Source organism: Colias eurytheme, chromosome 26 (genome assembly GCF_061535395.1).
Source record: "Colias eurytheme isolate Ceu_HAF_F1 chromosome 26, ilColEury1 Martin Lab GWU primary, whole genome shotgun sequence".
NCBI lineage: Eukaryota > Metazoa > Arthropoda > Insecta > Lepidoptera > Pieridae > Colias > Colias eurytheme.
Genome location: NC_143005.1, coordinates 8,462,439 through 8,487,782, shown reverse-complemented (window position 1 = coordinate 8,487,782; position 25,344 = coordinate 8,462,439). Strand labels below are relative to the sequence as shown.

At 31.7% G+C, this 25,344-nt stretch overlaps 1 protein-coding gene across 1 annotated transcript in view; it reads right to left on the bottom strand.

Annotated features, from left to right (window-relative positions):
• Positions 1-3,140: 3,140 nt before the first annotated feature.
• The window catches only part of LOC149897315 (uncharacterized), a 102,296-nt gene continuing 80,092 nt past the window's right edge, over positions 3,141-25,344 (bottom strand). The window contains exons 3-4 of the mRNA XM_090116918.1: positions 9,311-10,819; positions 3,141-4,103 (exon numbers count right to left, since the gene is read on the bottom strand). Of these exons, the coding sequence (XP_089973044.1) occupies positions 3,346-4,103; positions 9,311-10,745 (2,193 nt within the window). The 5' untranslated portion in view covers positions 10,746-10,819 and the 3' untranslated portion in view covers positions 3,141-3,345. The remainder of the gene's footprint in view (positions 4,104-9,310; positions 10,820-25,344) is intronic.

Sequence of the window (25,344 nt, the reverse complement as noted above, 5' to 3'; positions counted from 1 at the left end):
TGTGGCGAGGGCTGAAGTAGCCTTTGCCGTTCACAACTTACCGTTCGTCTGTAAGAGCTCTTACCTTTACGTAAATAAAGGTAGTAAATATCGAAGAATCAAAAGTTTGACATATTTTGACATCTGCCAACCTGGCCAGCTGCAGCGTGGTGGATTAAGATTTGCACTCTCATGGTAGAGCCACAGTGGGATCGTATATATGGGGATAATGATGCTGATGAATACATAATTTTCATTTTCATTTTCATTTCACTCTCACTCTTACTCTCACTCTCACCATCACTCTCACTCTCACTCTCACCATCACTCTCACTCTCACAATCATTCTCATTCTCATTTTCATTTCAAATAAAACTCAGAGTAGACAATAGACATAGTTGGCATTAGAATAAAATGCTTTGCTTTAATTAAAGAAAGAGAGAATATGAAAGAGCGGATAAACCAATTTGTATGAAATTTACCACAAAGAAAGTTATGTAGATAGTAAAAACAATTAAATTTGCAAATTGATATCCAACATTGTACTTGTACGATAATTATTATTTTGGAATTGAATACAGCCAATCGATGACGTAATACTAGTCAAGTTAAATCATACCTCATTGCTATACATTTTAATGAAACCCACAATTCGATCCCTATTATTGTGGTTTGTTACATGCCTCATCATTATCTGAATCAGTATTTAATTTAATTGTAATATTTTGTAATTATTACTCAATTGGTTTAATATTATAGCAAATCATTTTCTGGTTGTCGATTCAATTTATAGTGATAGTTGTTTCAAACAGTTCTAAAAATAAACAAAGCATACTTTGGAATATAAAGAAGATACTTACATACTTTAAGATTATGTATGATAAAAGATAAGATATAAAAGAAGAAAGAGTAAGAGATAAGTTGTTGCAAGTTAATATGCAAAAAGCGAGCGTATTTTAATATATTTCAATTATTGTTTAAAAGATTACCAACAATTATATATGCGTCGTAAATGAAGTTGAAACACATTGTCCTTCTAACCCAATATTCAGACTACATTATAAAGCATAAAACACAATAAAAATGTATTTAAATCTCAGATTTCTAAACTAGACAGTGATTGAACACCCTTGTGCCTCAGAGGGAAGCTGTCGCACTGATCTCTGCTTGTGACTGATCTTACCCATAGGACTGTGGTACATGTCCTTTTTGTTTGTAGATTTGTTAGTAATAACCTACATAAATGTATACAAGGGGTCAATGGAAGGAGTGATTTTATGTGAATTGAGTTAGGACTGAAGATGTATTTTTTATATCGTTTCGTATTATTACTTCTTACTTGATATTATATTAATGAAATAACATAAAAAAATATTTCTATAACAACAGCAAAAAAAAATATCTTTAAAAGTTACCGTCTATGTCCTATGACATTCTTATTATATTATAGCCACCCCATATTTTGTAGCGATTTGGCACATTATGAACATTAATAAAGAAAATGCATGTTTCAGAAATACCATTAATTCTCCTGGAGTTGTAGGTATTATTTAGCCGATTACAATTAATTTTGACTCTACAATAAGTTCATAATTTATTTATTAGTAACAGTTGACCATTAATAAAATAAAAACAATGGAAGAAAACACATGTGAACGTAATATTTGTAACTTTTTACTCAAAACTACGCATCATATTCATGAGACACAGAGTTAGGTGAAAAATAAAACAAGAAAAATATTTAACTGTCCCATTTATTTCATTTCCATTCCCAATCAAACCATTTCATTCTATTGGTCCAAACATATACATTCCTCAAATTGTCTTTATAATTTTAACTAGTACTTATTTACATTTTTACATTAGCAAATTATTTAACGATAAAGCGTTTCATATACACATTATTAAATATTATATTGATTTAAATGTGGTACTTAAAATTTTAATCTATATACATATTTGCTGATATTAATTATTTACAATTTCAAATACATAAGATATCTATAGGTATATTTTTTTAATTTCTATGTCTTAAAATACATAGTTAAATATGGTGAAGCTATTATAAAATGAAGAATAGTATTGTAACAATAATTGTTCTTATGTTTCTTTTAAAAATTTCTGATTTATGTTTCTTAATTTTTTCAATTCCTTATGATTTATACATATTTTGATTTCTTATTAAACTAAAATGAATCAATCAATATTATATACTCTTATATCTGATATATTATATACATAATATATTTTTGGTGATTTTTTCATTGAACTTGCGTTTTTGCCAGTTTAACTACTGTTTTGGATAAAGTGAACCATATAATTATTTTAAAGACAAAAATACAAAAACAAAATAATTAATGGTCAATAATTTTTAACCAGTGTTCGTGTAAAACTATTTCACAATATATATACTTAAATAATATTGTGATGATTTAAATTTTAAACGTACTTCTTACAGGAATCTAGTTGAAATAACGTTTCAATATGATATAAAATATTAACACAGCAAAATCGACATTGCTAAATTTGTATAATAAATTCCTGCATTGTCACTCTATCCAAAACTTTAACAATTTATCGTGATCAATTTTAAAAATGTATTTTTAAGCACCAATATCGAAATCGAATAACATAATAACAAATAAAAGTAAATTTATATCACTTCTAACAATAAAATTGTTTTTTTTTTTTTAACTTAATATCATTTTAAATTTAATCTTTATATCTATAAATTATTTAACGTCGCTAAATAATTTACTCAATTGTAATCTTAAACAATAATTTTCGTTATAATTAGGAACATTTATATAAAACTAGCGGTCCGCCCCGGCTTCGCCCGTGGTACATATTTATGTTTTCTCTACATAAAAACCATCCTCGTACTTCAAGGAATATAATAAAAAAAGAATTATCGAAATCGGTTCAGCCGTTCTCGAGTTATGCGCTTACCAACACATTTTGCGATTCATTTTTATATATAAGATTTTGAGTATCATTTACTAAGGTACATTAAAACAATAAGGCCTATATAATATTATTATGTAAGTATTAAAAAAGGCTTAGTTTATATTGTATAAATAGGTATGGTAAACGAGATTTTGCAATACCCAAAATTCCATGAAATGCTTAACAAAGATGAAGATAAAACGTACGTATTAACTTTATATTCGAAAATGTCTTCACTGCTAGCTCAACATAAAATGACCACCGCATTTTAAACAATTACAATAAAACATTTATATTAAACAACACACTCATTATTTTAAGGTATTGCATTACCTCATCAACGCGCTACATTACAAAAGATTCTGTTGAAGTAATGTTGAGCTGCATTACTAAAAACATTTCATAAAATGTTCATTACATTCATACCTGGGTGGCATTATCACTCGTCAGAAACGCATTAAGCTCACATGAATTCCGTTTTCTCGGCTTCTGTGCTGTCCTGCCCAAACTTACACCAACAATATTCGCAGCATGCAAGCTTCTATCTTTAGAGTTGATGATCACTGTGTCGTTTTCCAGCGATATTTTCAAAGGTCTGTCCCTTGTTATTTGGGACATTAGCAGCTGGTTATGTATATTTGGGGAACTGACGCTACTTCTCGGTATGGTTGCATGAGGTGTCCCCGGCGCGGGCGATGGAGCGGGTTCTAAGTCATCTGCCTCGTAATTCATTTTGTTAACTGGTCCTAAGTCCATTTCGCTTTTGTTCAGGCTGTAGTAATTCCCGCTGTGCCCAAAGATCTTCATATTAAAGTTATCATAGTATGGTAACACGCCGTTTAATGTGGATAGAACTTGGGGACGTATATCATTCTCTGGGTAGGATATTCTTGGTCGCCTTGGTAGTGTGACGTAGCCTTTTGGGCTAAGGAATATATTGGCTGATTGTAGACGGCTGTATAGCGCTGGGCTGATGCCGATGACGTCATAGTTCGGTGATTTCGGACTGTTGGGGTCTATCGTTCTGTCTGGTCCGGGAGACACTTGATTGGTGGAGCGGAGAGGGATTGACAGAAGGTCTGGTGGATACGCCTGAGGGTCTTTAGTCAGACGATCTATTAGCAACTCTGTAGACATGTTCGGTTGGTCTGATGCTTGACGGTGGCTTTCCTCGTTCGCTGTAAATAAAACAGAGATTAGTAATCAAGTTTAAAAACATTTGATCGTATTATCATTGATAATAATAAATAATGCTATGATATTATGGAGGCTTATGGGTGAAGTGAATCGCTTAATAGGAAGACGATATTTGCTCTCCGATATCATTGCATAATCAAATAATGTAAATGATATCTTTAAAAATATCCTATTTAAACCGATTAAAATGTAAAACGTTCAAACAAGTTACCCTGACTTCCGAGCTAGTTAACTAATGTCTCGCAAGAATCTTTCTTCCCTATAATAGTTATTATTACATTTTCAATCATTTTTTATTCGTGTTATAAAAATAATTCATATATATTAAAAAATTGTATTCCAATAACGATAAACTATTGGGACAAATCGTCATAGTTTAGTTTATTCAAAACAATTTGTACAAATGTCTAAAAAAATTGCGACGCAAAATGCCGATATAAAAACTAATAGTTTCAGATGAAATTGTTATTACAGCTAGAAATTTAATAAAAATAGAACTGAATTCCAATGATACAGATATTGAAACTAAAACGACGTATTCGTAAATGAGTTTTGGAAGCGTGAAAAAGGGAATTCTTTCAAATTAAAAAATAAAACATACAATTTAGATGCAGGCCTTGTGATACAAATTACCTAAAAATAATAATCAAGTCCAACTAAGTTGGCAAACCTGATTGAATTTTACATAGTTTGTGTTAAGTAAAACTAATGTATTGTACTATAGTTTACACTAATGCAGTGTGTTATTTTTTAATAAGAATCAAAATAGTACGCTATATTTATTATTTAGGAATATTGGATATGCTTAGCAGTTTTACAAAATTTTGTTATAATTTGGTCAGTTCTTTATTGATCTTTAATGAACGGGAGAACAAAATTAAAATATAAATCCACTGTTTTTAGGACATTTTCTATCGTTTTAGATGGTTCTACGCCACAGCTCATATCTATACTAATATCACAGTATTACAATATTATTTCCTATGTAATACTGTGCTAATATTAAAAAGCTGAAGAGCTTGTTTGTTTGTCATCACGCTAAGACCAACAGGAGCGGAGCAATGCGGGTGAAACCGCGGAGCACAGCTAGTTCCAAATATTCTCTCTAGAGAGAAGTATTTTTTATTAGAATTTTAAATCCCTCTACAACAATGTAAAGTATTTCAAAACCTAAAATGTCTATTGTCCAATAGAAGAACAATTTTTACAGAGAAAACCAATTCCAACTCTAAAACGTCGTAAATTTATAGCTACATAACTGCATTTGTAACTTCAATCAGTTTTCACTACAAAGGAATGTAAACCTTATTACATTTTATGGAGAAAGGCACGACATTCATTGAAAATAGTTATTTTGTAAGGATATAGCGTAATTATGATTTAACGATGTTATTTGCTTGCAGGTAGACTACATTGTTCGATTTATTTCTTTTGCTATAAGGGATTTGTAGTTTTCGTGTTGCTTTCTGATGGTTTGTGGAAGTTATTATAATCTACTAACGGTCCACCCTGGCTTTACCTATACACTTTAACATTTTCTCTCCATAAGAACCATTTTCGTACTTCAAGGAATATTATAAAAAAATAATTGACGAAATCGGTTCAGTTGTTTTTGATATTTTAGAACCCATCCTCAAAGATACATATTAAAAAAAAAACAAAAAAAAAAGTTAAATTTACCGTTCAAAAAATTACGACCAAAATATAACTTACTGAAGCAATCTGAACTTATATCCATTACCAAATTTCATTATAAGAATTGCCTTCTTAACAAGAGTTTTAATATTTTTCTATTACGAGGAAGTTTGAAAGAAAAATGTATTTTTAGAAACGTGTAATTTTGTGTTTAAAATAGAATTTATATGGTTTTGGGTTTTGTAATTGATGATAATTGAGCGTTGGGGTTATTACGTTACAAACGCATACAATTATTACTAAACTAGATTTCCGCCCGCGGCTTCGCCCGCGTTTTCAAAGGAAAACCCGCATGGTTCCCGTTCCCGTGGGATTTCCGGGATAAAACCTATCCTATGTGTTAATCCAAGTTACCCTCTATATGTGTGCTAAATTTCATTGTAATCGGTTCAGTAGTTTTTACGTGAAAGAGTAACAAACATCCATACATCCATATAATAGTATTAAGATTAAGATTAAGATGGACGCACATTAAATCTTTTTTGAAGTAAAAACAGATATCGTAGTAGTAAAGTAGTGAAACAATAGGGTTGTGTCTTGTTATTTAGATTTCTATGGTCTTTACGTTAAATTTAACTGGGTTTATTTGTGTGAGTTAATAGGACCCTAATTTCTTGTTCTTTCTGTCGATATTTAGAAATAAGTAGAGTATGCAGAAGGAAAATAATTTGTTTCTGTTAATCAGTAATGCAATTTCTTTGTTTTTGGTATAAAATTATTAATATAGGCTCTTTGACCGGTATGTTTACAGGCAATAATGACTTGTTGAGTCTTATTAATTTATTAGGTATAATTAGACTACATAATATAGTGATTAATGCGTAAACTTGAGTATGGAAGACTGGAAAAACTAATTGGTTTGGGAAAGAAGACTGATGATGACCTGATTGTCCCGGAAAAAATATAATCAATGAATCAGATAATGACATCCATCCGCCCCATACAAGGAAACACAATGATTCATTCTATATATTTATTGAAAATATAGTTGTATTGAAGATAATATCTTTAATTTTTAAACTTATTTAGATAACTTAGATCTATATCTGTATTAGAACTATTTTTCTTTTGTTGTCATTTGATAAGAAGCCTTCGAGTATATTTTGATGTAATTTATTGACTCTTTTGTCACATCATAAGTCGGTTTAAACTAAAAACTTAATTACACATGGTCAAAAATTTACTTTTTATAAGGAATCTGCCTCATTATTGCAATAACAAAACCATATTTGCGTTACATTGATCCACCATCAAAGCGACATTTAGCAGCCAATTAAGAAAAGCAGCAATGTAAAGTAAAAGACTGCCTTCATTAGCAAGTTGTTTGCGTATTAACTATATTGATCCAATTAAGCATCAACCATTCGCCTGTCAAAATCAATCCAACATGCAAGTAGGGAATTATTAATTGATCAAATATTACACAGAACGATAATCAAGCCTGTATTTGATTGGGTTTACTTGAAATATTAATTATGTCTTAAAATTTTTAAATAATATGTATATTATTATACATGTATAATATAAACATCAGTCATTTACAAAGACTACGAGTAAGCTACACAAGTAACAAATATTAATTTTATTTATTTTCTCTAATTAAAACACGATATATGGGCTTAGTAAATAATTCAACACAATTTGCATTTTTTTTTAATTTTGCGATAACTTTTGTGCTATTTTCCGAAGTGCTTGTAATTTATTATTAATAGTACATGATGAGTAAATTGTACGAATTTTATTCACATAGTTACAGTGTTTTATTTCTTTATCGTTTAAATAACTTTATAAGTTTCCTTAAGAGGTCCGTAACGTTTAGGATCTTTTTATATACCTTTTCTATATATACCTACCTAATCTTATAATATAAAAATGAATCGCAAAATGTGTTGGTAAGCGCATAACTCGAGAACGGGTGGACCGATTTCGATAATTCTTTTTTTATTATATTCCTTGAAGTACCAGGATGGTTCTTATGTAGAGAAAACGTAAATATTATGTACCACGGGCGAAGTCGGGGCGGACCGCTAGTCTTCTTATATATAAAAATGAATCGCAAAATGTGTTGGTAAGCGCATAACTCGAGAACGGCTGAACCGATTTCGATAATTCTTTTTTTATTATATTCCTTGAAGTACGAGGATGGTTCTTATGTAGAGAAAACGTAAATATGTACCACGGGCGAAGCCGGGGCGGACCGCTAGTTTGTAATAATTACCTATCTCAAATTAGGTGAATGTGATGTTTAGTGAATTGAATTTCATCGACCAATTCACTTTAATTTTGTGTATCTAATATTGATATGACGATTATAATATTATATTAGTGTTGATAAAAACTCCTCATTAATTGAATATTACGCTATTCTTTGTAATTCTTCCTTTTTGTGTATTTTTTTTCGACTAATGAACGATCTGAATTTGTTGAACTTTAAAATACGTTTCCAATTCAATTGTGTTTTTTTAATTATTTTACGTTTAATATAGACATTCGATTCAGAAGCTCTATGTAGAGAATAAAAAGTGATAATATGTGAGATTATTTTTCCGACCCAAATATCGACCAATAGAATTGCACCATTCTACGTCACGTGGTACAACCTACATGGTATTATACTGATAACTTTTTGAAAATTTTCTCTGGTCGTTGACGTCAAACTGACAGGTTTAATTCAATTGTGAAATTATTGGCCGACATTTGGGACGGAAAAATAATCCCCCGAATACTACACGAGCTTCAAAATTATCTGGCATTTCCCTCAAGGTTCCCTGAAAACAAATAAAGTCGTCAAGTTTTTCAGGAAAATTTTTAACCTTGACTAAAAACTTGAATCCTTCATTTGTTTGCAACGAACCTATCGGAAAATACCCGATAATTTTGAAGCTCTTGTAAGCTTGTGGTATTATAAGTGATTATATTGCAAGCTGTCTGTCTTTGAAATAGGTTTTTGCAAAAATTATATTCCAAATTCCAATTACTAATTTAAATTTAAAAAAAGCATCTCTCAACAAAGGCTCAAATATTTTTACTCAGTAAAATATCTTAACTAAACTTCAGATATTATACTGTAAGTAGTTTTTCTCGAAACTTCATCACGGTGTAATCGTGGCGCGTGGAATAATGGGAAAAACTTCGCCTAGCAGAAATTGTGACGAGCGAATATAAAATTGTATTATCTGCATTGAGGTAACGCTGAAAAAGGTGAATTCTGAACATAGTTTTAAGTTATAGAACTTTAATAACATTTGTTTGGGGATTTTGAGGCGTGACGCGAGGTTTATGGGACGAATAATAAAAGTTGTGTTCTTGGAAATATATTTGTAAATCTACTAATTTATGTGCAGAGATGTATTTATTTTGATTAAACATTAGTTGCTATGTACTTAAAACGATGTACAGAGAAACACTATTTTTATTATCAATGCAATTCAATTCAATTAGTAATCTATTGAAAACTCTTAAAAACAAAAACTAGGCATCAAATATACATTACCTAAAATTGTATCGCTGTCAAGCAGTGTCTTATTTAATTCCGACATTTCTGTCGCCTGACTCGTCATTGTTGCATCGTATTTCTTATTTGATTTACAGGCGCCTTCACTCTTCACTAATTTCTCAGGTTCAGAGCTCACAGATCCCTCAATAAGAGCATCACCATTTGAAGAACGAGTATCAGTTTTTATCAGTCTTTTTAATTCACTTTTCTGTGCCGTCAAATGACACACAAATAGGATACCCCCAAATATTATTACTATCGCAGTTAAACACCCGACCATAATTGCAAATGTATCAGTGTCCATTCCTGCAATAGTCCCAGCTCCACTGTATTTAGATAGAACTAGTGTTAAAGTCTTCTCATCTAAACCACCCGGGTTCTCCGCTACACACGTGTAATTCCCTCTATCACTATATCTAGCATGAAGTATTGTCAAATTCACCCATCGTATGAGATCAAGAGTATTTTCAGTAACGATGTATCTTATTTCACCAAACGATCGCAACTCAATAGTTTTCCCATTGAATCTCCACACAACTTCCGGGGTAGGATTACCGACGACTTTACAAATCAAAGTCACGTTTTCGTCATAACTTTTGAATGTTGAGTCTGGCAGAGGTTCTAATATGGTAGGCCGACAGGCAAAGTTCGATGAGTCTAATTCGTTCCAAAGTTTGGAACGAATGGAGGCAGGCTCCGCACACGATGTCGGCGGAGTGTATAAATTGTGACTTATCACCCAATCCCTGAACGTTTGTAAATTGCAATCGCATCGCCAGGGATTGTTATGTAAGTCCAAGCCGGATAAGTTCCTCAATGCCATCAAAGTTTCGGGCTTCATGTGACTCAGATTGTTGCCGTCGATTCTGATGATCTTTAACTGCGGTAAGTTGACAAATGCTTTTGTGCCTATCCGGATTATTCTATTATTGCTCACTTCGACTTTCTGCAAGAACCTCAAGTTTCGGAACAGACCGTCTTCCAATTTGTCGATGAAGTTATGGCTTAAGTTTATCAATCTCAGTTTCTCTGTGCCTTTGAATGTGTCTGGGTGTAGGTAACGTATTTTATTTTTTGACAAATCTAGTTCTATCATTATGGCTAGAGTAACGAATGCTGCTTTATGTACAACTTCTAAGCTACACTCTCGTAAGAAAAGTTTCTTTAGATTACTTAGGCCTACACGTTTGAACGCTTCTTGGTGGAGTTGTTGTAAATTGTTATTGGAAAGATCTAGAATCTGTATGTCGCTGCTAAGGTTAGCAGGTACGACTTTAAGACTTGAGTTTGAGCAAATGGCAGCTTTGTTGCCAGACTGCCACCTACAGTCGCAAGGACGCTGGCATTCAGTCGTGAAGTCAGTGATGGACATTGAAATAGTGATCGATATTAGGGATAATCTTAGCCATGTTTTCCAACATTTGTCAGCCATTTTGCTATAATGTTGGTCATTTCTTCGTGTTGATGCATTCCTGATGAATGTCCGTTCTTGGAAGCATATGTGATCTGTAACAAAAATAAATAAATTTTAGTAATTCTATTTATTTGTTTTAATAGTCGTATTGAGAGACTTATATTTATTCAGCCTCAAAATCACTATAATTGAATTCCGCTCAAATATATTTTAAATCAATAAATTAAAACGAGATTTTTTTTTTCAACCAGGAAGCATTCAAGTATTTAAAATAAGTAAGTTAATAATAAATCGCTTTTTATAACTATATCTCTTTTACAGTTTGCATTTTCATAAAATACACGAGAATTATAGTTTAATACAGTTTAACATAAAATATTTCTCCACTACGCCAGAATTTTGTCCCTGTATAGTATAATAAGGAAACTAAAACACCAGTATTCCGTTGGGAAAGGATCATCCAGGTAAGTGGTTTGAAAATGTTAACATAACATAATGTAATATTATTTAAATATGAAAGCAGGTATTTTATAATGTTATAAAATAGTTTTAGGATATATTTTATATTCGTCTCCATTGATACTGCTTTCCAAATCGGTCATAAATGTTAAAAATATGTTTTGACAATTCAAAGGTGTCTTTACAAGAAGTCTAATTGAATAAATAAATGGTTGAGTTTATATTATTCGGAAATGGGTAACTTTTTTTTGGAATTTCATTTTAATTATCCATCTATGAATGTTTAATTTGAGTCATATTTTGTATGAGCATACAAAATATTAATGTAATTTTGTCTCTACTGCAGGGAGAGCTGATCTCATGTGAGGGATTATGACATAATCCAGTTCAGCCTTTGCAGATGTCACATGTCCCCGAAAACGTTGGTTCATGGAAATCCGTATTTTTCTATGATATAATATTAATATGTATGTTTTTTCTAGAAACGAGGTATAAACAAAAATTATGTATTTTATCCATATTTTAAATCAGTCGAAATTCTTATAATGAGACAAATCTTAAGAAACGAAGCAAAAATCAAGATTTCTTTCTTCATTGAAATGTGACTTGTGGCTTTGAAATAGTATCTTCAATCAACAATTGCAAGTATGTAAGCTCCGATTTCTATACACGTGAAACTAGAACCTGGGTGGACATTTTTTTTTCAATTTTTGATTTAATGTAATTTCTGTGTAGGTTTCATCATCATGACTTCAATAATTACATAGATATCAAACTCACCTAAGATAAGATACCTGTATTAAGATATTTTCATAACATAGAGTCACAGCTCGAAACTCTCCTATGGAAAACATGATTTTGTAAAATTTAATTTAAGTCTCATTTCCCCATATAATAATAAACTGATTTAAGGCACACCTAGCAGTATAAAGTCAATAAGCGTGCAATAATGAGGTATTCCAATTCGAGTTCCAAACTAGTTACCCATAAGAATAAAATCCCAAGTCCCGCTATTTCCGAGAATATTTTTCATAACAAACCTCGTTTTCGGAGGATTTCGCGTGACATTCATTGAAATATTTATAACGCAATAACAGGGAATGTGATAACATGTTTATTTTTTAGCAACTGACAGAATTAAAAAGGACATATTGTAATGTTTCTCTTGTGAATAGTCGTTTGGAAATTACACTCTTGAATAGGGATTGAAGGCAATAATCATTACCTTATTCCATTGTTTATTTACAAATAGCTTTTCGCCCGCAGCTTCACCTGCGTAGTCAAAGGAAAATCCGCATATTTCCCGTTCCCGTGGGATTTTTAGAATAATACTATTGTGTTATGTGTTAATCCAAGTTCAAAATCCAATTTGGCACACACAAAGAGGGTTCTTAGTTTGTTCCAAATTTCAGAAAAATCGTTTGAGCAGTATTAAGATAAAAATAACATAAATAAAGGTTAACAACAAAAAAAAAACACCTCGATATATTGAGTTCAGCACCACCTCCATATTTATTTGTTATAAGTCTTACAATAGGTAAGGTTCAATGACCTATGAATAAATATCAAGGCGTCGCGTGGTACGACCGCATGAATATATTTGTCATAAAACACTATTATTTTATGGTTCAAAGAAGATATAAAGTGCTAAACGATCGTAAAGGATTTATATATTTGTATATGAATAACTTTAATATTTAAATTTTGTTTAGGTATGGAAAAAATTTGATCCGGAGGCGGGATTCGAACCCGCATCTTTTCGCCATACCGGAGCGACACCTAGACTCTCGGCCACCCATGATCCCACCTGTGCAATCGAATTTATTCTACTCTTTCGGTTTTATGTATTTCAAAGGGACTCGTGATACGTGATAAAAAATCAACATTAATATTTTTATAGTAACATAATAGATGTTTTTAACATTGAATTTTAAGTTTAACAGCATTAAAATGATTTATAAAGTAAACATTTTTGAACAACAGAAAAGCTTCATCAAATTACGCAAAAAGAAGTTTTCTATTTTACATTTCTAAGATGGCATTATTAAAAGCCCTTTGTCTATTAAATTTCTTATGTTACGTTTGTTTTATTTTGACCTCTATTTTGTTATAATAAAGTTCTTTATTAAGTCCCAAGACAATTTAAATTTTCATATAGTTTAACTTTCTTAACTTTTTCATTAACAAATTACGATCAACACCGTAAAAAACTATCAAACAAATTAAAAACAGTACTACGCCATTTTCTCATAATAAACACATTTTAATATTAAGCGACGTACAGGAATACCTCAGGGTGTTCTCTTGTCCCTAGCACGTAAAATAACATGTCACCTTATGTAAATTTGTATTATTTTAGGAAAGTCTAGCGTCTAGCATGAATATATCAACATATAGTAATCGAGTGTATGCTTGCAGTATTTACTTTAGTATATTATGCTCATATTATTGTGAGCTATCTTCTAAATTGAATTGTAATAATTTGTTGAATTTGGATTGAGGAAAAAATGCCTAAAGACAAATTGCTCTTGTCTGCAGGTAAATCCGCGAGGCACAACTAGTTTTAAATGAAATACAGTTAGTTATTATTTATTTTTTATTGAAAAATCAATATCAGGAATTGACTATTACAATTTCAGAAAAAGTAATATCTGGGCGAAGCCGGTGCAAACAGCTAGTTACTAATAAAATTATGTACAAAATCATATTATTGAAAAGGTCACAATATAATAGTGATACTAAAAAGTTTCTACATATTATTATGAGAATTCAAAAGCGCTTGTAAAATAAGTATTTTTATCATGTTTGGATTTGAGCGTGCATTTTACTTATAACCTTAATATTATGTTACTAAAACATACATTTAACTGCTTTATAGTTGTCATAAAATATTATAAATACACGTTAACACGTAAATTAAAACGTAACCTTTTCCTCATTTCATTAAACATGTAAATATTTTTATTGATCATGTGTGAAACACCAAAGTACTAAGTGACATTTAATTGGATGACACGATGATTAAATAAATAATTAAACAGATTCATTTATACGCGGAATATTTAATTTTCACGTTGTAAAATATTTTATTAAATTCCACCGGCTTCCGGAATCTTTTTGATAAAAAATTATAGTTTTATACACTGCAGGTCAGGACGAGCTGACGATAATAATTTACGGCACATTTTAAAATATGTAAAAGTCTGTTTATAACGACTCCTATTTAATTATGCTGTAGTTGCATTCGTGTGCGTTTTCTTTTCCATAATTATTGTCATTTCACATAAGATATTTATGGCCTTAATATAAGCTTAAAAACCTTATGGATATTGTTATTTAACTGTTAATCGTAGGAAGTGCAATCTACGCTTTTATACCTAATATTATAAAGCTGAAGAATTTGTTTGTTTGCTTGCTGGAGCACGCTAATCTCAGGAACTACGGGTTCGATAAGGGTTCGATTTGAAAATTATTTCATTTAGATAATCCATTTATCGAGGAAGGCTATATTATATCATCAAGCTAGGACCAACGATGCCCTAGGGCTTCGCTGTTGAGTAAAAGAAGTGACTATAAAAAACTTGAGCGTTAAGTGTTAAGTTAGAGAGAGACAGACAGAGACCCACGTGCACGCCGCACGGCTTACAACTCTAGCAAAAAGTGTCGTGACAACTTTTCGGAATTTTTTCCGTCTAGCCCCCTTTCACAACGCGCAATAAGGAACTTCCAAAAATAATACTCGTTCAGGAACTTATAAGCCGTTCAATAACAAAAAGACTACAAAATTGACGCATAAGAATCTATTACATCTAATATACATTATTGCCTATAAAAACTAAGTGATGTATTAAATCGGCGATTTGGAAAGAAAAACTTTCTTAAACACCGATTAGGGAATTTCGAACTTTTCAGATTTTCCTTGACAATTATGGAAAATGGATGATTCTTTGTAGACGAGTTCGCTAATGACAAGAGCATATTATTAATAGTTTTGAGGGTTTTTATTAAACGTTTTAAGGAACTTTTTCTGTGCGTTTTTTAATGATTCGAATCATGAAACGTATTAATGTGACCGTATCGGCAAATATCATGTCAAAAATATTGAATTAAATCCCTACTTATATTGTAAATACGAAAGTAACTCTGTCTGTCCTTCTGTCTGTCGGACTGTCTTTTTTTCTTTACGCCTTTGATTGAACCGTATTGGATGAAATTTGGTACAAATACCTATAGTTTGTCTCTTTTGTCTACGCAGGCGAAGCTTCGGGCGGAAAGCTAGTTATCAATAGTTACAGTAAATACATGAAATATGTCCTAACTGTTATATTATTACATTTTTTTCACCAATATTTCATTCACAATTTGTAGCATTTTCATACAGAACCACAAAAGAAGCTGTCACGGGCGAGAAAGATGACCTGAAGGGCTAGGTTCTGGAAAAATGTTCTTTATAAGGAGGAATAAAATCTACATATTTCTATTCGAGAAATGAAGATCTGGGTATGACGTTGAGGACATTTACTGGACAAATTACATTTCTTGTTCAATGATCTTTTTATAGGTTATATTAGGTTATTGAAACCGGTTTTATATATAACTTAACAATTTCATAAATTTTTATTTTTTGAAAATTTATATATAAAGGAAATTTTCACACAATATAAAACATAGTTGAGCTAAGAACGTTATTTTATTTAATGATTTCAATTTTTTTTCAAGAAAGCTGAAAATTGTAGGAGTAGGAATAGCTTAAATTATTATATATTAATTTTCATTTACTCAATCAAGCACAATATCTAAGGCATTGAAAATTGTTTCGATAACAAGATGCTTCACTACACTACACTTCTTAAACAAATCTCTATCAGTGGAGACAATTTCTTGCTTCATACTTTTTAGAGCGTGTTTTAGTTGTTCAACTTTATTTTGACTATCCCGAGTCAGTCCAGGCTAAGTGGCTAGTATGTTACTTTCATTATATACTGAAATAATAGGTAACATGAACGATAATATTTAATTAAGTTTAGTTTGAGTTTGAGTTGAGTTTTGAGTTTAAATTTAAGTAACTGATTTAAATATAATCGATAGAACAAGTGAACTCAATGAATTGTTACTAATGAATGAATTCCATTTATATCATTTCGGTTTCAGTGAATTTCTCTTATCTTTCTAACATTAAAATCACAATCGAACAAGATATTGTATTTGCGTGACTATTTTTAAATCAGTTTAAAACTTTAAACAGTTCAGTCCTCCATCAATTTTTTAAGATTATATTATGTACAATTTCAACCGATTAAAAAAGGAGGTTCTCAATTATATGCATTTTTACTCCTACTAATATTATAAATGCGAAAGTTTGTGAGGATATCCATCCTCCAAACTCAAATATCATCAAACACACACATATACATCCGTATATGTGTGTGTTTGTTACTCTTCTATGCAAATACTACTGAACCGATTACAATGAAATTAAGCACACATATAGAGGGTAACTTGGATTAACACATAGGATATGTTGTATTAACTATGAGGGTTTTTCTTTGAAAACAAGGGCGAAGCCGCGGGCGGAAAGCTAGGATATTTATAAATATACAGTGCTGAATTTCAAGTCTTTTTCCATACATTAAACACATTCATACCATCAGCAACATTGCGCGTAATGACTTGAACCAAGTGTCCATTGTGACGATAGAGAGCTAACCGCAAAAAGATTTAAAATGTTAAAAGCACAGCGAAAAATCGACAATGCCATTGTTCCCCTGGCCGAGGGTAATCAAACAGTCCGCTAAAAGTACAATATGTTTGAATTGTACTGTCACGCTCGACATTTGCTACCAAATGGTTTTATTTTAGCTCAATATACGGCAAATTGACGTGATAAATCTTTTTATACGTACGTAAGCAATCGGATGTTCTGGAATGTTCGATGGAAGCTGTTAGAATTTGTTAGAATTCAAATCTACGCTTCGTTATGTAATAACAATGCTTGGTTGGTCTTATTTTTCGGTTCATAAAAATATTTTTGTTTCATTTTGTATTATTGGAGGTTATTCTGTGTGAAATTTAAATGCGGTGTTTTGATTTTATATGAAACTAGATTTCCGCCCGTGGCTTCGCCCGCTTTCTCTAAAACCTAATAAAATATATACTAAAACCTTCCCCTTCAATCACTCTATCTATTAAAAAAGAAAGCATCAAAATTCGATTCGTAGTTTTAAATATTCAAGCATACATAGGTATATAGGTACAGAGAAAGCGACTTGGTTCTGTATCTATGTAGTGATAATTTAATAAATAATTAATTAATATCGATTAATATCCGAGAAATATTCTTTAAAAATTGTAAATAATCTTCAAAATAAACGTCTAATACATTATATTATAAGTTAATGTTATTCATGTTAAGGTATATCGTTATAAAACATTTAGTTCAAAAAGAAATAATATTTAACCTAGCTTAAATTAACCGGTTATTAACGTAGTATGTACTTAAAACTAGATTATGTAGAGCTGTCTCACAATAAATCCGTTGGATTTGATCATTTTATTATTTTTTTTAACTTTAACTAACAACATTTTAAATTATTATATTATGTCTACAAATCACATTAAATAATAAGGCGATAATTTTTTTTATCGGATCGGTATAGATTTGGCAGAGATAGGGATTGACCCATAGGCTACTTTTTACCCGGATACCACGCGAATGACGCCGCATGTTCAAGCTAGCTTTTATATACGCAACGTGTTGGTTTTATATAATAGTGCATGTATGTTTAAAGAATAAAAGGATTTTCAACAGCTCCTGGGTAATGGAAAAGCCAACAATATACCTGGTCGTAAATTAGCCTCGCACCGGCCGAGACCAGGCCCCCATAAATCTACACTGACAATTACTTGACTTACAAATCCTGTACACTCCCTTGGAGGAACCTTTTAAATGTTAGTATAAGAATGTTATGTTGCGATCTTTTTATTTATGTACACGATTTTTTGCCTGTGGTTCATTCATTTTATTTGTGAAATCTGTTGCCAAATATTAATAAATTTGAGCTACCTAATAAGTAATGTATGAAAGATCACTCTTTAGTGATAAGGCCGCCCTCTGTGCTAGTTTAGCTATAATGGTTAGGGAGCCAGGTGCAAATTTGGTTAACTATTTCCTCTCAAGAGATAATTCGTCAGACGCATGAGAGTATAGTATTATAAAGCCTCGTGAACGTCAGCTGGCGCTCGGTTGGGGGGGTGGGCGGTTGTAGCCTCCCACGCACATCATCACGAAAAAAAATACATTCATTCATTCATTTCCTCTCAGCTAAAAATTTGTCAAATTGTAGCTAACCCAATATCTCAACGAAAAAAAATAGTCAGCTGGTTACAACATGGTGTATTATACGTCAGCTGGTGTCTTGAACATGAAAGTTAAATTTAAAGAAAAATTTATTTTCCGTTATTTCCTCTCAAACAAAAATTTACCTGATGATAGCTTATATGTAACTGTGGATAAATATATATATGTCAGCTGGCTGTATCTTGGTGGAAAAACCGTCAGCTGATACGGGAGGCTACAACCGCTCTTCCCCCCAACCGAGCTCCAGCTGACGTTCACGAGGCTTCATAATACTATACTTTGATGCATTTTACTAATTACCGCTTGAGAGGAACTTGGTCATAAAATCTGCTGCTGGCTCCCGGACCATAAGTTTTAGTTTTAAGTAATTTGTATAACTAGCATAGTAAAGTGTAATAAATAAAAATAAATAAATAAATAATGTACCAACCTACCTTCCTTAATAATTTCCACTTGGAAAGATGCAAAAAAAGCCTGGATATGGATGAAATTTGGCGCTACGATAAAAAATAATTTTGATTAATACAACACGTTCTGTATAATTTTTATTACCTAGCTTAAAGACTCGAGTGAAGGCACGCGCTTGCGCTAGTGAAACAAGTATAAATTTCTCGACGCAGGTACCAGGCGCACATAAATCGTAGCATGTTATACGATGCTAATAGACACCTGCAACGTCCCGTGCAACTTGATGATAGCATCTCTTACATATTCCTACATTACTCTATGAATCCAGATTCATTATTTACACAGTTTTAAGGCTTGAAGTGCAAGCGAGAGCGCGGAACGAGCGACAAAGAAGCACAATCGGACGTTGTCACGTTCAACTATCGTCAGTAAAGCGACTTTACAGACAAACAACTTTTTTATCCTGGTATTCGCAAATCTTTATACTTAATACCCTTCTCTTCATTATCTGTATCATTTCAATATTATGCAATAAAATTAATGTTTAGTTTTTATTTTGTTTTCATATCAAAGAAACATAACAGCCATTGAAACTTTCGTGAAATCTGAAGAAACTAATTAAAATGTAAAACGTCACCATTTAAGGGGAATTTCTTATACAACGAGGTGTGAACGTGATCCAGCTAATTCCTAACTTTCAGACTTTAATTCTAACCTAGATTAAGTGCTTAACGACTCTTACGTTTCACTTTATGGATAAAAGTTTTAATTGATTTCTACTTGAACATCAATTATCAGTATATTCAAATTTTAAGTCCAATTAGATTGGGACTTTCAATCCACATATAAAAAGGCATACTTACATGTAGTTATACGAATGATTAATACATTTTCTAGTTATATATTTTAGGTCACATTGAGATTAAAAATGTTAGGCTTATTTATAGGAAATTAGATAAATCTATCAATATTTCAAATGCTTAAATCCATCAAAACGTTTATGACTTATTATTAGCGATTATAAGAAGCATTCCTTACCGATCAGGGTAGCCTGGAAGAGATTGCTTTTGAGCAAGAAGGCCGCCTTTTAGAACGTATGTGCCGTGTGTTTTGATTGTATCTAATTATAGTATAGCTTATTTCTGTTTAAGAATAAATAAATAAATTAGCGTATTTACCGTATTAGAATCTACACAATGACTAACCATAACAATATTAATGGACCTTTCCACTCAGTTGAACCAACTAAAACGCATTGAAACAGAAAATATAATAAGATGCACATCAGCAACGCTAAATGATCTTCAAAGACGCTTCTCAGCTTCAACTAATACAATATTTATCCTTCCGTTTTATATTCTTGCCCCGATCTTAAAATTAGGTTAAAAGTCATGTAATGAATGCAAGTTTGAAGCAGTTATTACTGCCGTTTTGTTATGCTAAGTGAACTCGCCTTGTGAATTAAGCGAGAAAATAATTAACATTTTCTTTATGCAGAGTACGGTTCAACACTTGGAGAAAAAGTCAGTGTACTTCGAAAAACTCAGCACGTCACGTATGTTTTACTGATATATGAATAAATTGAAACATTTTATATTTATATGCAATATAATTGTATACTTACCTACATATCTATATATATAGTAGAGAACATGTGTATTTCTTAACCCGTTCAAAAGAAAGATTTTCCCGGATTTTCCCAGGTATAGAACCCGGGCAAAGCCGGGACAAGCGCCTAGTAATAAACATACGTCTTTAAATAGTTATATACCAAAATTCTAACCATAATTTTATACACCCTATATACTAGAAACTACATTAAAACTGTTTAAACTATGCTAAATTACTTGACAATTATTAATATACGGAAAATTGCACAGAGAGGATTTGCACAGCAAAGGATTCGTACTGCAAATTTAATTTACAAAATTGTAACTGGAAGAGCGGGATCCATATTATTCGAGAGTATTTTCTTCGACGATAAACGAGTTAGGACACTTCGAAGCAAAAAGTATTTTGACGTTAAAGATAGAACGTGTTTTTCTACGCCTTTAAGTTTACAAGACTTGGGTAAAAGTTTCGTTTATTTAGCTAAGCATAACGTTAGGTTTATGACCGCCTCCTTGGTACAGTGGTTGACGCGTGAGCGTAGAACCGAGGGGTCCTGGGTTCGATTCCCGGTGGAGACGAAGAAAAAAAAATGTCTCGGTCTGGCAGGACACAGAAGGCTGATCACCTACTTGTCCCTAAAGAAAATCGATCAGTGAAACAGATGTATGAATAATGCATCTGCCCCTTACCCCACTAGGGGACACGGGACTTCACTAAAATAACGTTAGGTTTAAACACGTAGTGTAGAGCTTTCTTTTTTCAATTCACATAATATATTATACTAGCTGTGCTCCGTGGTTTTACCCCCACTGCTACGCTCCAATTGGTCTCAGTGTGAAGACAATTAATAGCCTATAGATTTACTCGATAATTAGTTTATCTAACACAGAAATAAATTTTCAAATTGGACTTATGGTTCTTGAGATTAGCGTGTTCAAGCAAACAATCACACAAATAAACTCTTTATAATAGTAGTATAGATGTATACTTTTCAGTAACTTAACGTAACACACCATTAATTATTACTTTAGTAACCCATTTAGATGACAGATTAAAATTTAAAAAACCCGCGTAAATAATCTGTTAAGTCTTTAATCTCAAGGTTTATTTTACCTATGTCAATCACATTTAAATTCTTAATTCCACAATATAAAAACATAAAATCAAATACAAAAAAATAAACTGACCCTAAAAGGTATTCAACGAATTACTCTGGTATTTTGGTATTTTTGCGACATTATCCGAGATTAAACAACGACCGGCGAAGGGTTAAACCGGCCCTTGGTATGTTTCCATGATGAGAACATTTTTCGGTATAATCATACATTTCTACTGATAACGAACGGAGTTTCTAAATGCTTTCGTTATTACATTGCTTGGTATTATGAAGGTTTAAGATATTTGTAGAGGAAAAATGTTTTTATAATATAATATCTAACTACTTTGGGTTGGATATTATATTATACTAGCGGTCCGCCCCGGCTTCGCCCGTGGTACATAATATATTTGACGTTTTCTCTACATAAGAACCATCCTCGTAGTTCAAGGAATATAATAAAAAAAGAATTATCGAAATCGGTTCAGCCGTTCTCGAGTTATGCGCTTACCAACACATTTTGCGATTCATTTTTATATATAAGATTAAAATTCCCAGATAAATATCTCTGGAGTAAAACAGCTTCGTATTAATACCCAAGCGAACAAAGTGGCAGGCACAGCTAGTTTACATAATAATAATTACTAAAGACCGCCCAAGTTTTACAAAAGAACAAAGACTTTTGAACAAAAACTTTACAAAGTTCCCTTTTAAATGAAAGTAGCAATTACTTTGATGATCAATGAAAAAATAACGTTTAACTTGAGTTATTTCGTAAAATATGTTATAATTTCTCATTAATTACGAAATGAAAAATTATGAATATAAAATAAAATTCTATTAGTTACTATCGGTGCACCCCGTCTTCGCTCGTGGTACATGTTTACGTTTTCTATCCATAAGAACCATCCTCGTACTTCAAGGAATATTATAAAAAAAGAATTAACGAAATCGGTTCTGCCGTTCTCGAGTTATGCGCTTACCTATACTTATATTTTGCGATTTACTTTTAAACTAGCGGTCCGCCCCGGCTTTGCCCGTGGTACATGTTTACGTTTTCTCTACATAAGAACCATCCTCGTCGTACTTCAAGTAATATAATAAAAAAAGAATTATCGAAATCGGTTCAGCCGTTCTCGAGTTATGCGCTTACCAACACATTTTGCGATTCATTTTTATATATATAGACTAGCGGTCCGCCCCGGCTTCACCCGTGGTACATAATATTAACGTTTTCTCTACATAAGAACCATCCTCGTACTTCAAGGAATATAATAAAAAAAGAATTATCGAAATCGGTTCGGCCGTTCTCGAGTTATGCGCTTACCAACACATTTTGCGATTCATTTTTATATATATAAGAGATTATAGATAAGTAGGTATATTATGTAATAATTCATTGATAAAAATTCTTGTCAAATTTATGTAAAATTCTGAAAAAAAGAACGATTCAGAACAAAATAAAAATAAGTCATACAATATAACGTGTATTTGTTAGTTAGTTTCTATGAAAATGGCCATCATGGACAAATATTAAATTAATTGTGATTGATACCTCGTGTAACGACTGTAAACTACGCTACAAACGAATTTTTAAAAATATACTTTACTTGGTTATTATGAACTAAAAAACGGGGCTATAAAGAAATTTCAAGACATTTTTATTTAACAAAAAACCCGTATCTTGAGATTATCTCAGCTCTAGTTATTAACAATTACTTGAATCCGGGTCAAGTTAAAAGCCGATTCTTCATTTAATTAGACGACTGGTCGTCACAGAAATTTGTTGAAAATATTGTAAAAATGTCTATAAAAACACTAGCGGTCCGCCCCGGCTTCGCCCGTGGTACCTACATGTTTAAACTATCCTATCTCTCAAGTTGGATCGAACTGCACATAGTGTGCGAATTTTATTATAATCGGTTAAGTGGTTTAGGAGTCCATTGAGGACAAACATTGTGACACGAGATTTCAAACAAACAAACAAACAAAAATACTTTATTGTGCACCAATAAATAAAATTTACAAAAGTAAATATATAAAATAAATAGACACAGTTGAGCACAACAGGCGGTCTTATCGCTAAGACAGCGATCTCTTCCAGACAACCTGGTGGTCAAGGAAAAACAGTGTAAGTATTAGTTTATGGGCAAGAGGTGCATTTATAAAGTTTAAAATACATAAATAAAATAGTATAAACAGCGAACATATATACATCCATAATATACCCACATACATATACTTACATAAACCTACATACACTTACATACATTTATATATATTAAGATTGTATATATCTCGACATTTATTATTTTATAGTAAGTAACAATAGGCTAGCTGGCCACAAATGGCGGCAAAGAGCCAACGACCGGACTCAGTGGCGTGCATTTGAAGAGGCCTATGTCCAGCAGTGGACATCGAGAGGCTGATGATGATGATGATGAAGTAACAATAGATATTATATTTAAAATCACATATAGTTTTTACATAAACAAAGCCATGTAACATTGACTTGATGTTTTATATATAAACGTTCTTTATATAAGACTATTCAGTAGGAATTTCCTTTTATCTACACATCGAAACCGCGGGCAGAAAGCTAGTAGTTACTTTAAGCCTAGAAGCCCAATCATATTGAATTGGCTATAAAGCCCAATCATACGTAAAAATGACGTATAACAATAAAATCGCGGTGTTTTCCTATATTTCTATGGTAATTAACTATTTTTTTGCAACAGTTATTAAAAATACAGTTTTAATTAACACATGAAGTTCATTTAATGATATTATACTCTTTATTAATATAAATTGTTAATAATTTAATATTTTTAATAATTTGTAAGGGAAGGCACTGACTTCTGAGAGACAGGTAATTACCTAGTTCAGAAGGCAGAGTAATATTGTAATGTTATATTTGAAGTTGCTAATAAATTTTATTTTATTTATTATTTAAATACAGAACGATAGTTGAAACTTGAATCATCTAAAAAAAGGCAACAAAAATTTTCATCTTACATTTTATTGTAATACCGTGGTAGCACACAACAAGATAGAAAACATACTATGGTATGTTCATAGCTTTATATCCCAAAAATGAACAAAACTGAGTTTAAACTTCAATTTTGTAGGCACAAAGTATGAATTTTGTTAGTCTAATCTCCATCCGATAGCCCACGCTCAAAGAGAGAATTCCTTTATACTTTTTTGAAGTTGGGCAATTTCAAATATTTCTCAATACGAAGCATCGAATGATTTTGTTTTTAATAATAATTGTAAACATTTTGTAGGGTAATAACTTGCCTTTTTATTGCACATTAACATGATGCTTCCTTTACTATTGCATTTCAATAAAATATTTTTCCAATATTTCAGCTCTGAGCTGTAATTTTCTAAAGCTGAACTGTCCAATTCAGGACATTATAAGGTCGTCTATCTACATCTACACTACAGCCCAATCCACGGGCTCAAGCTAGTTCAATCGAAAAACAAAGAGAATATTTCATTACTAACCATAAATGATACTCATGTAACCACTACTCAGCATTTTAACAAAACAAGCTTAATAAACAAAATTTCAATTGAAAAACGAATAAAAAACAGTTACATTTGACGTCCTTAATTAACGGGAACTTTATTCATTAAAAACAAACACGAACGCAATAGCAGAATTCATACCAATTGACAAA